The sequence below is a fragment of the Gossypium raimondii genome, chromosome 12 (genome assembly GCF_025698545.1).
Source record: "Gossypium raimondii isolate GPD5lz chromosome 12, ASM2569854v1, whole genome shotgun sequence".
NCBI lineage: Eukaryota > Viridiplantae > Streptophyta > Magnoliopsida > Malvales > Malvaceae > Gossypium > Gossypium raimondii.
Genome location: NC_068576.1, coordinates 44,058,070 through 44,070,772, shown reverse-complemented (window position 1 = coordinate 44,070,772; position 12,703 = coordinate 44,058,070). Strand labels below are relative to the sequence as shown.

Genomic DNA, 12,703 nt, shown 5'->3' with positions numbered 1-12,703 from the left:
TTAATGTAAAAAACGCACAAAATCAAAACTAATATATACATTCCACATTAAATCAAAGTTCATAATTACCGATTATTATATTCAAATTTCAACATGTATCATCACGTGCAAGTAGATGAATGATTATCGGCTTCCCATGAGGATCCAAGTGTGGAAAAAAGAATTATGTAAACCAAAGCAAGTTCATAGCTAAACTAACAATAAGACATTGGGTGAAATAAAATTAGATGAGAAAACGATAGTTGTGATTCAAATTGGAGAGTTTTGATGTCATATCGAATTAAATGATTAATTATTTTGAATGCCATAATTGTGATATGTGCTAATGGGTTCATTGCTTGAGTAAGTATCAAGGTAGACATACAATAACAACATGTTTGGCTGGGGGAATGCATTCAATTCGGTGGCTCATGCCTATTCCATTGTTTGTTGGCTGTAATGAGTTATTACAGCCCTATTCCAAACGGGTTTATTCAGGGCAAAAGTGCCGTTTACAATTCAGTGGTCTGCGTTGGGAATATCTATTCAACGAATGGGTGGGTGAAAAATTTCCTCTGATTACCCTTTCTTTCTCACATCTGAAGCTTTCCTCTTTCTCATTCTTCTTCCCATTTCCTCTGAGAGCAATATGTTAGCAATTTGGCACTGACCCTCACCCATAGAAGTCTAAATCCCAGCACCTTCCCACCGGAAACAGTCGAGTTATGGTGGCAACTGCTTCACTGGTAAGAGCCAGTCAACACTGGGTCTTTGTCTCCTTCTCCTACATGTCTTAGAAATAGAAAGGAGAAAAAAAAATGGCGAAGAAAGCTTCAAAGTCAAAAAATGATCGTTCATCTTCAACCTAAGTTACTTCCGCTAAGAACCCATCAACAGCCTCCAATCAGTATTTCTCTCTTACCCCTTTGCTTTATAGTATTTTTTGCAGAATAAATTATGGCTTTCTTAGTTTGTTTTGCTTGTAAGGAATTTTTGGGGTTAACAATAGACACTTTTGCTTGAAAAAAATTTGTTAGTCAAATGACGTTAAGGGTAAAATCAAGTGAGAACATGAAGAAGACAGCTGAAGAGACTGTTGTTAGCGAGAGAGAAAAGAGACCCAAGTCGAAGTCAAGACTCAAATCGAAGCTAAAGAAGAAAACAAAAATCGAAGATTTTTGTTCATAGTATTGGTGAACATTTTGTTGATTATAACATTCCCCTGCCTGGAAATTTCATGCTTTTATTCGTGTGCCCTTGTCGTGTAAGAGCTAAAACCTATCTGCTTATTTCTTGACTGTTTTTTTATGCAAAATTTTGAGTTGGTTTTTTAGGCTTGCAAATGGATTGTGTTTCCTTGCCTGTAATGGAGCAAATGTATATGCAATATATATACATATATATATATATATATATATGCATGTGGCTGTGTGTTCTGTAAAGTGAGCTTTGGTTCTTAAATCAAAGGATTTTGCTTGCTAGTTTTGTTGCAGAAATTGAATGTCCTGTGAGAGACATTAAACTAACAGATTTTTTCATTTTCTTATACTCAAAGGAGGATTTTCGTAAGGAATTTCAAGAGCAGAATCCGGACATCAAGTCAATGCGCGATGTATGTTATGGTTTAAAAACACAAAATCTTATTTTAGAAAATGAATCTCTGTGTATTTAATGTATATGTTAACGAATCCTCCCCCATATTGTAAATTTGGGCACTTCATTTTCTAATCAAATCATGAGAAAAAAAGTGTTTTTTTAATTATTATTGGGATTTTGAAGGTGGAGAAATGTATGGCAAGATTGCAAGAGTTGCAGTTAACAGTTGCAGGAGGGTCTAAGGTGATATCAGGGGTGAGTTTAAGTCCAAGAAGTACTAGGGGTTATATGAAGACTAGTCTCAGATGCAAGCAAGAGTCCTTAAGGTAAAATCAAATTTTGGTTTGTCTTCAACTGTGCCATAAGGTTCAATCTTTTTGTTTTGCATACTAAATTAGGTGGTTTTCAATTTAAAGGATGAAGAACTCTACTCCAAGGAAATCACTAGTTGGGAAGTTTCCAACCACTGCAGGAGGTATATCCCTCTTATTTTCTTTATATTTTTAAATTTTGTGGCCTAGTTTCCCTCTCTTGAGCATTGTTTCTTGAATTTATCATTCATTTTGAATTTCCTATATAAATATCCACTACAAGGTAACTTTTAGAATGCCATATTTGTCTACCTCTTGTACTCTCTTGCATTTGAGTGTGGTTAGATACATATATACCCTAAACCCAATTAGACTAGCTTTCCTTTATAAGCTAATTTTTGATGAAATGATCTTTTTCAAAGTTCAACTTCGTTGAGCAAGCTAAGATGGCAAATAATTGGATTTATCCAACCTTTTTGATGCAGGTTAATGTAGGAGAATGTCATTACCAACAATGTTAGTAGGGGAAACAGTGGGTGAAATACTTCAAGCAAATCAATTTGCAAGACAGATCCTAGCTGTTGTTGATAACAAAACCAAGAATACTTCTGAGAATCCTAAAACTCCATTGACTGAACACAGGAAGCAAAGATATCAATTTTTAAAGGTAATTGCATGAACCAATTGAGTTAAAACTCAAATTTTTCCGTTGTTTTTTTCTGGTCGTGCCATGATATATTCCCTGTTCTGCTAAAATATACTCTTCCTGGTGCTTCTAGTCTCTGATGGAAAAGGATGATTCGAAATGCGGGCAGAATGCGGTGGTGGAGAGGAAAATCGTATTAGTCCCGAAAAGTGAGACCATAGTTCATGCAATTATTACGAATGTTAAAACATTTGACTACCAATTAAGCAATGGTGATATGAAGCCAATAAAAGAAGGTTTGAATGGTTTGAAAACAACTCGAAAGCAGCGATCCAAAGGACGCAAGTGAAAAACGAGACTGTAGAGACTTGAGAGACAAAAGTGTTTGTATATGAGGTAAAATTGGATTAGATGGAGTGTGTTATATATATGTATATGAGACTGAGTGAATTTTGATAGGTATTCGCACTCGGGTCTCTAAAAGCCAGCATGGTTAGTGTAACATCATCACCCAGTTTTATAGGGACAAGATTTTGGATATTATCTCAAACGTTTTAAGGCCTATTAACTTATGGCGTAAATTTTAAGCACAATCCCTATATTATTGTATAACCATAGATACAACCCTCAATCTTTACCATTTTGGTTAATTTAGCCTGTAACATTTCCCTTTTATTTCTTCTTCAATTCTATTTAGATTCTACTAGAAAACAATTTCACATTTTTTTCTTTTTAATCTTACTAGGTTAATATTTTACTATACCTCTATAGAACACTTGTCAATCTTTTGACTCTATTTGTGGAGTCTAAAAGTGTATCATTTAATTGTTTAAAGCACCATTTTCCAAATCTAATAAAATTCATCAAATTTATTTATTAAATTTTCTTCATAATAAAATTGAAGAAAAAAATGTTAGATTCCTCCTCAGAATTGAAGAGAAAAAGGACGAAAATTAAACCTATAATTTGCCCCAGATGAAACAAAGAGTCTGACGAATTCGTGGTGAAATCAGGTTTAGTAAGAGGGAATGGTTTAAATGCCAAAAAATTTGAAATCAATTTGGATTATTGTTATAATTGGTGCGGTTTTGATGTTGAAGAAGAGGATGAGTTCAATGTTTCAAATTTTATTAATAAGAAATTAAAGTAGATTATATATATTTTTATAGTATTATATATTATGATTTTTTAATTCATATAATAATTATATTAAGAATTTTATTAAATTATATATTATTTTATTAAATTATTTTTAATAATAATCTTATTAAAATTTAATAACAATAACAATAATCATCTACCTAAAAATTTTTTGCTAAGGGTATTCTAGTCATTTTAGTTTTTTTTCTTTATGCTATTACAACATCATTCCATTCAACTAAACACAAGAATATTATTACAGGTCTATTTCATTCCATTCAACCAAACAATTGAATTACTTATTACAGCTCTATTCCATTACAGCTTTATTCAATTACATCTCTATTCCATTACAGCGAACCAAATGTGTCCTAAATCTCCAACGGAGGGGTACTCAATTACTGATTTACCTGTTCAAAAGATTATCGACAATTTTTTGTTCATTGGAATGGAGCCTTTAAAGCTTTGAAAAATGGGAGCACTTGTCAATCATCTTCCAGACAAGTCTATTCAACACCACTTGCCGAAACCTTGGCTCAACTTTTTCTTTTAAAAACGAAAATAAAGTAGTCACCAGTCCTTTTTATTTAGGCGTGATTAGATCATCTTAAAATTTAATTATTTTAATAAAAGGTTAAATTTACTAAAATGATAATTTTCGGTCTACAAAATCCAAGAAATGGGTTCAAGAGTCGGTTACGTATGAGGAAGGATTAACAACTTCATAACGCCCAAAAATTGTACCTAGTTGATTACTTGATGTCTTAGCGTAAAAAAAATTGAGAATCCAAAGAAAATTTAAAATGCAATCCCTTTCGCGCAATGTTATTTGATGGTATTGAAAAAGTCCCTATCTAAATTGAATTTTTTCTTTAACGAGATCTTCTCATTTTGGGTTGATCAAGACGAAAAATCATGTCCCGTAAGTTGGGGGATCAAAATCTCGAATTTTTGAAAATAAGAAACGCTCACCTTTTAATTATTGCTCAAATCTTATTTATATTTAATTCTTTTTTTGAAAAAAAAGAGAAGGGACGTTCGATTATTTTGGTGCAAGGAGAAAACCGTACCCCATAAGTTAGGGACACAATCTCTCGAATCCTCAAAATAAAGAATATCGCATTGGTTTTAATTTCTACTTATGTGTTGTGTAAAAACGAATGCATCACTTAATAGGATATGCAATTGAGCGTAGTGCGGAAACAAATAAATGTATCTAAGCATAATGGATAACATGGTAATGACTAAAATAAAATAACTACACGAGAAAAATTAAAAAAAAAAAGAAATTGTAGAGGCCCAATTTAGTCCGGGCCCAAACCAAACCAAATAAAAATAAAAAATAACAGTCCAGTTCAATTACAAAAGAAAAAGGCCCAAATGACCCAAACATAAAAAACCTAAAAGCCCGACAAGCCCAAATCCCCTAAAACCTAAAACAAAAATCCCTAAACATCCAGCCGCCGCCGCTCCTATGCCTTTGCCATGTTAGCACGAACGGCGCCTAAAGTTTGACGCCTCGGGAGCACCTTTCCCCACCGTCGGCCAGGGCCACTTTCAAAACAGAAAGACAAGAACAGCAACAGGAACACGCAAAGAACAGTGTAGGAACAGTAAAAACAGTGTTACGTATTCGGCTATAAAAGCCAAAACAAAAAACTATGTAAAACACGCACAAAAGAAAAGTAATAAAAAAATAGAACAAAAATTTCAAAGGTGATTATCTTCATTTTTTATCTGTTATTTTTTAGAAAAAAGGGCATAAAACATAAAATAAAATAAAAAACTCACCGAGTTGTTTCGAGTTCCACTGCCGCGAGTGGATGAGGACACCGTCCCTGATGATGGACGACCCCTTTCGATGAGACGACGAAGAAGCTGAAGGACTTCTCGAATTTTCTTATTTTTTCGTCATGTTTCGAGGAACACAGACCCTAAATTTGGGCTTTGGAAGCCAAAAGGCCAAAAAATGGGGGACTTTTGCATTTTTCGGCCATCGAGAACTGCAGAGATCGTTGCCGGTGACCAGTGGCTGTCGTGAGGGCTCGCCGGACCTAATGGCCGGATGAAAGAGGAAAGAAAAAATAGAGAGAAACTTTTTTTTTAACTATCTGAAATGATTTTTTATATATTTTTAACTTATCTAGACTGAGTAAAACAACGTTGTTTTGAAGCGGCTCCAAATGCCCCAAAACGACGTCATTTCAAAGCGGAGCTCGATGACCCGACCCATTTATTTAGTAGGATCCGCGTGTTTTTTTAGGGGGTCTATTTGCGCCTTTGGCCCTTTCGCTTTTGCGGCTTGTTTCAATTTAGTCCCATTCTTTTTTAATTATTTCTGTTTCTTCCCTGTAATTTTAACTTGTTCACAATTTAGTCCCCGGACAACTGTAAACCCGTTTAGGGATGACACGTGTCCTAGGGCTTGGAATAATTATCCATTTGGTCCCTATCCTTTTTAGCACACTTTATTTTAGTCCATTCTTTTGTTTTATTATTTTAATTTATTTATAGGGTTTGTACCTCTAATTTTGTTTAAATTTTGATTCAGTCCCTCATTCATTTAATTTTATCCTTTTATGACTTGTTTTTATCTATTTATTTACCTATTTATTTAGTCATTTCTTCATTATTTTTTTATTCCTTTATTATATTTAAAATTTATATTATTCATTTTCATTTTATTTGTAATAGCCTGATTTTTAATGGTGTCGGAAACAGTGGTTTGAGACCATTAAGTCCGACGAGTGAGCTTGTAAATTTTATTATCTAGTATGTACGAGTCACGTATGATTTTAGAAAGATTTTGAATTAGTAATTTGTGTTTTATAAGAATTTATTAGGTTAAATGGTTTAGAAAATGAGGTATTGAGACCTCGATTTTATAAATCAAGCTGTAAATATTTTTAAAAATATTTACGGAGTGTCATTAAGGTAGTATTAAAGTTTCGTTAAAAAATTTTAACGTTTTGATAGTTAATTAATTAAAAAGTACTAAATTTAAAAAGGTGCAAATCTTGCTAATTAAGAAATAGTGATTAAATAGTTTAAATAGTAAATAAGGGAGGACTAAAAGGGAAATTAGACACACATGAAATGGCTGGGGGGCATGAGTGTAGAAAATAAATAATGAAATAATGTGAACTAAGGGGAAAATTGTAAATTTGGTAAAATTAAACAAATAAAATAGCAATTAAAGGATTTTCTAGAAATTTCTTCATCAATCTTCAGCCAAAAACAGCCATAGGAGAGCTCCTAAAACTGGTTTTTCATAGTTTTACTTCAAGTGAGTTCAATTCTTGCTTATTTCTTGTAATTTTTATGTTTTTGAGACTTTTACAATTAGGTACAACTATTTATTGCATTAGTTTATTATTTTATTGGAAATTTTGGAAGTTACCATTGATGAATATAGGATGTATTAGATGAATAAACATGGATTTAGAGCTTTAATTTTGTTGTATGATAATTTTATAAAGTGATTTTGATAGATATTGAGTTTGGGACCAAATTGTGAAAAGGTTAAATATTAGAGTTTGGTATTGAAATTTTGAATATCAAGAGTTGTATAATAGTCTATAATATTTAGATATAAATTGAGAAAAATTAGCTCATTTGATAGACTAATTAGTAAGAGACTAAATTGCAAAAGTTGTAAAAGTTGGGGTAATTGTGTAAATCCAAAAATTGAGGGTATTAATTATGAAGTGAATTGGAACTAAAATATATACTAATAATTGAATAATTTATATTTTAGATCAAGAGGCCGTATATACTCGTGAAAAGGAAAATTAATGAATAATCCTTGAACTTCTACAAATCATACAATTTAACCCAAGTAAGTTCAGTATGGTTAATGTTTAACAATTATATTAAATTTATGAATGATATTATGTATTTAATATGTTGTTGAAAAATGTAATATTGTTAGATTATTATGTATTTAGCATGTTGTTGAAAAATGGAATATTGTTAAATTATGAATTTGAAGTGAATATCCAGTTTAAATGGAATGCGGGATTGAGTACAATCATTATGTGATGAAAGATAACAAAGGAAGAATTGACGGAAAACTTTACCTAAGTAAACCTAAGTTCAGCATTTATTGCGGACTTTCGTGTTTACTTTTCATTTAGCTCTCACGAGCTTCTGTTTAACTCATATGAGTTTTCGTTCAACCCTAATGGGTTTCCGATCAGCTCTTTTGAGCTTCTGTTTAACCCTTATGGGTTTCTGTTCAGCTCTTATGAGCTTCTATTCAACCCTTATGGGTTTTTGTTTAGCACTTATGTGCTTCTGTTTAAACTTCGGGATTTTGAAAACGATGTACTCATATCCATAAGTCGTTCTTCGATTTTGGTAAGATTTGGTAAATGACTTATGTGATTGAAATTAAAAGATTTATTGTTATTATTGATATTGATTTGAAAGAAGTGTGCTTATCGAATTTTGTTGTGGTTGATAAGGAGAGTCCATGAATAATTTACTATTTAATTTGTTATATTAAGTTTGGTAAGATTTATATTTAACCTATCAAACTTACTAAGCTTTATAAAGCTTACTTGTGTTGTTTAATGTTCTTGTAGATTACCGTGAGGTCAGGAGATCGGATCAACACATCAAGTGTAATATCCCGAAAATTACTACAGTAAGAAAGTAGGTATCCTTACTAGTAAAATAAGGAAATAAAGTGACAAAAAGGGAAATTTTGAGTTATGGCAAGATTGGGAATTATATTATGACATATTAATTCAAGAAAGGATTAAATTGCAAAAGTGAGAAAAGTTTTGTTGCCCAAGAGTAAATACTCAAAATTTGAGGGATTAAAGTGTAAATACGAAAAAGTTGAAGGACCAATAGTGTAAATATTTTAAGGGTGGAATAATCTAGAAACTAAGGAAAATGGATGAATTAAGACCAAATTGAAAAGATGAAGAATTTTGAGGGACTAAATCACAGTTTTACCAAATTAAGTGATGACTCAATGATGGAATTTTTAAAGATTATAAAGGGCAAAGTGGTCAATTAAAAGAGAGAGAAATCTAGAAGGCAATGATGATGTTGGTGATATTTTAGATTAATTAATTAAATAAATATTAGTTTATTAATATTTTAATTTAATTTTTAAATGATATTTTATTGTTTTATTATTATTCTATTTAGTATATATATGGAAGGAAAGATGAAGAATCTTCATCTTCTTCCCATGCATCCAACGTATGAAGAGAAAAGAAAGAAAGAAACTTTCTTTTCTTTACAATTTGGTCCTTTCACCAAAAATTCACCATTTTCACTTAGAAATCAAAAGAATTTTCATATCCATCAAGAGAGAAAGATAACAATGAGACAATGGGGACCTTGAATATCAAGTTAGATTCAAGAAATAGAAGCTGGAGGAGAGATAAAATGAAGTTAAAGGTTGAAATCAATAGGACAAGGTAAGAACATCAAGATTTCAATATATTTTTAAGTTTGTTATTATTGAAAAAGCATGGAAATGATGTTATAGTAGAGTTTTCTTAAATAAAGCATTATGTTCTTGATATATTAGTGAAGGAAATAAGAGAAAGTGATGGAAAATATTATAGAGAAAATGAATAAGGAAGTTATAAACTTAGTAATCAACATTTTGCACTAAAATAGTTTTGGATAGCAACAGAGGATAACTTTGAAAAATCACAAATTATAGAAATCAAATTAGAGGATGAAAAATATGGAATTAAAGCTTATTAAGTCCGGTTTCTCATAGAAGAAACGATTGTAAGTAATGGAATTGTAAATCATAAGATATAATAAATTATGTGAGACAAGGTCAGAATGAATTTTGATTCCCCTGTTCTGGCTTAAATTTATATGTTTAAAATCCTGAATGAGTCTATTTTCAAGAGAAACAAACGGGAACATCATCTGAATCCTGTACGAGGAGATAATTAATTTTTAGTGAAGAAGGGTCGGAACTGTCAGACAACAGAACAAGGGTGACTTTAAAGAATAAACTATACTTATTGGCTAAACAAAAAATTATGAAAATTTTATAGTAAGAAGATATGTGAGTCTAGTTTCAGATAAAATTAACGGATCTCAATTTAGAGTTACATAGCTCAAGATATAAATAATTTTGTGACAATGACTCAAGTGGACAATGTGAATAAACAAATAAATAAATATTGAAATTATAGATAATGTTAGATATAAGCATGTTATATACATTAAGGATGTGGAATGGAGAGGAGGAGGAGGAAAATATATGATTATTCAACTAGCATGAGTTTTCATTAAAAATGGCTAATTTGCATGTTTTAGGTTCAGGGACTAAATTGAATAAAAGTAATATTTTAAGGGTAAATTTGTAAAAATGTCAAAAAGTGACCAAATTGCATGAAATGAATTGTTTTATTATTTAAATTAATAAATTGAATGAAATATTAATTTATATCAAGATTGGGTGGAAATTCGAGGAAAATAGAAAATTACCAAAATGTACCTGAATTTTGGTATTTCTGCAATTTAGCCTGGTAAGTTCGTGTAACTTGAATTATATTCTTAGATGATTGAAATATATATATTGGATTGAGAAATTGATTTGAATTGTGAATATGAGAAATTGTGAATTGAATGAAATGGAAATGAAGCTTTGAATTACATGAGTAAATATCGGGTCTCGTAGGCCCTATTTGTTATGAATATAATATTTCGAGGATATGTTGTAAAGAATTATAAAAGCAAGTTAATAATTTGAAAGTTTTAATTCAGATGAAATTTTGTAACTCGGTTTAATACGTATGCAAATGTATGTCTTCTAGTAATGCCTCGTACTCTATTCCAGCATCGAATACGGGTAAGGGGTGTTACAATGTGACATCGCCAGATTCGGTCATAACGTTTAGACCGGGTTTGGGGTGTTACATCAAGCCACACTATCTAACTTAATCTGGTAGCTTTTGCAACATATACTTTGGTTTATATGGCATGTATAGGGTTGGTTTGGAGATGAAATAATTTGAAATGTGGTTGTGAATGATATATGCTTGTATGTATGTAATTAGTAGTAGATTTTGATAAATCAATGAGATGGATTAAATAGGTAAGTTTAAGTAATTGAGTATTCGTGATGTTATGTCATGCTTAAAACAGGATTTTGGCTTGTGATGATTGCTTGTTTGGGATGTATTGATGTATTAAAATGTTGTGTATAGGTTGAAATCAAAATGGGTGAGAAAAGTGGTCTTAAAATGGCTTATTTTTGTCCACATGGTCCGTGACACGGGCGGCTCACACGGCCTAGCCACATTGGCGTGTGTCCCTTGCACTTAAGGAAAATTTTGAAATTTTGGGAAAGATTCTCTAAGTTTCCAGTTTAGTCCCGATTTACCTTTAATGCATATTTTGAGCCTCAAGGGCTCATATAAGGGACAATATCAATGTTTTATGATTGGTTCCTGATATGTATACTAAATGTTATGAAATGTTCGTATTTAATCCGTAAAGTCTGGTAATACTCTGAAACCCTATTCCGGTGACGGATAAGGGTTAGGGGTGTTACATTATTTGCATATTTGTTGCCCTTTCCCTCATTTATTTTACGATATGTACTTTAAGCTTTGCTTGAATTTCAATTTAATCTGTATTTCGATTAGTTTTGCTTCTTTATTTACTATATCATTTATTTAGTATTTAAAATTTATATATTTTATCTTTATATTTTATTTTATCTACTACATCATTTATTTATACATGTTATTCTATTTTATTCTTTGTTATTGTCATTATTATTTTATTTATTCAATTTAGTACTATGATAGTAACCACAACATGATTATCGCTAATCGTTGTTTTATTATCATTGTAAATGCATCGATATTATTCATTAGTATAGCATTGCTTTGGTTTTATCTTCTTATTCTCCTTTATCTATTTATTTATTCATTCATTCGTTTATTTTTTGTTTTAACATTATCATGCCATTTTTCCACTATTGTTTTATTTCATTCTCGCTAAATCACCATGTCATGTTTCGTGTTCAAGTATATCCATCTGTTTTGCTAGGCTTAAATGTGTTTTAAATATATATACGTCGTTTTAAAAAAAAAGGGTTACATATTCGTTCCATCTAACGTATAAGAAATATTTAAAACTGAGGCAATATTCGTTGTTTTTTAGACTCGAATAGGTCGTGCTTCTAACTTACGGAGTATGGCATTTTCCTAGAAATGAAATGATCGAATATCCTATTTAAAATAACAAGAAAAAATACAAAATTTGAGTAACGATTAAAACGACGATAATTCTAGTTTTCAAAAACTAAGGGTGTCGTGTCCTAACTTACGGGGCATGATCCATCTTCTCGATTAATTTAGAATAAAGCCTTTTCTAATAAAATATCTTAATACAAAAGGGATTGCATTTCAAATTCTCTTCAAATTTTCAATTTTCGACATTTAGACATCGAGTAATCAATTAGGTGCCAATTTTGGGCGTAACGAGGGTGTTAATCTTACCTTGTGCATAACCGACTCCCGAACCCATTTTCTAGATTTTGTAGATCGAAAAATGTTGGAATCCCTATAATTAAGGATAGAAATCTTACCTTATTACTATTAGTTCTCTTGTAAATAGAAACTAATCTCAGTTACTGATTCTTAGGAAATTAGGATATCAATTACTGATTCTTAGGAATTAAGATTTATTTCCTTTAAAATGATTATTTCTCTCTTTATAAATCTGTAAACTAAAGCAGTAGAAATGGAACTGAATTTTTTCCTCTGAGTTTTTTCATGGCATTAGAGCTTTAGGATTCATTCGATCCTAATTTTTTTTCTCTAATTTCCCTTCCTAAAAATTCATTCGGTTTAGTCCTCAAATGGGTGATATCAATGAAAATTTCTCTGAAACTGAGACATCACAAATAACTCGAATATCAAGCGGGGAATCACTCAAGGTGAAATTAATTCCTCCACTCTGCTGATGATGTTCTTGATGTTAAACAACAAAACACGACTTGAGACTCTCCATAAGATACTTGGTACTCCCA

General features: G+C 31.2%; 1 protein-coding gene across 2 annotated transcripts; it reads left to right on the top strand.

Annotated features, from left to right (window-relative positions):
* Positions 1 to 404: 404 nt before the first annotated feature.
* On the top strand, positions 405 to 3,125 carry LOC105764347 (probable microtubule-binding protein TANGLED). Of its 2 annotated transcripts, XM_012582882.2 has the most exons (7): positions 405 to 886; positions 1,017 to 1,243; positions 1,535 to 1,591; positions 1,759 to 1,901; positions 1,992 to 2,050; positions 2,372 to 2,553; positions 2,666 to 3,125. In XM_012582882.2, the coding sequence occupies exons 2-6, from the start codon at positions 1,217 to 1,219 to the stop codon at positions 2,374 to 2,376; spliced, it is 291 nt and encodes a 96-aa protein (XP_012438336.1). In that variant the 5' UTR covers positions 405 to 886; positions 1,017 to 1,216; the 3' UTR covers positions 2,377 to 2,553; positions 2,666 to 3,125. The 2 variants fall into 2 exon arrangements, 1 of the variants encoding a protein (XP_012438336.1); XR_001124616.2 differs by lacking the exon at positions 1,017 to 1,243 and having other exon boundaries at positions 411 to 886.
* Positions 3,126 to 12,703: the final 9,578 nt, after the last annotated feature.

What these genes read in the sequence shown, in the direction of transcription:
- LOC105764347 (XM_012582882.2), top strand. Translation starts at nt 1,217, where the DNA reads ATGCTTTTATTCGTGTGCCCTTGTCGT. An exon ending in ACATCAAGTCAATGCGCGAT is followed by an intron (nt 1,592 to 1,758) that starts GTATGTTATGGT and finishes GGGATTTTGAAG; the next exon opens with GTGGAGAAATGTATGGCAAG. An exon ending in TGCAAGCAAGAGTCCTTAAG is followed by an intron (nt 1,902 to 1,991) that starts GTAAAATCAAAT and finishes TTCAATTTAAAG; the next exon opens with GATGAAGAACTCTACTCCAA.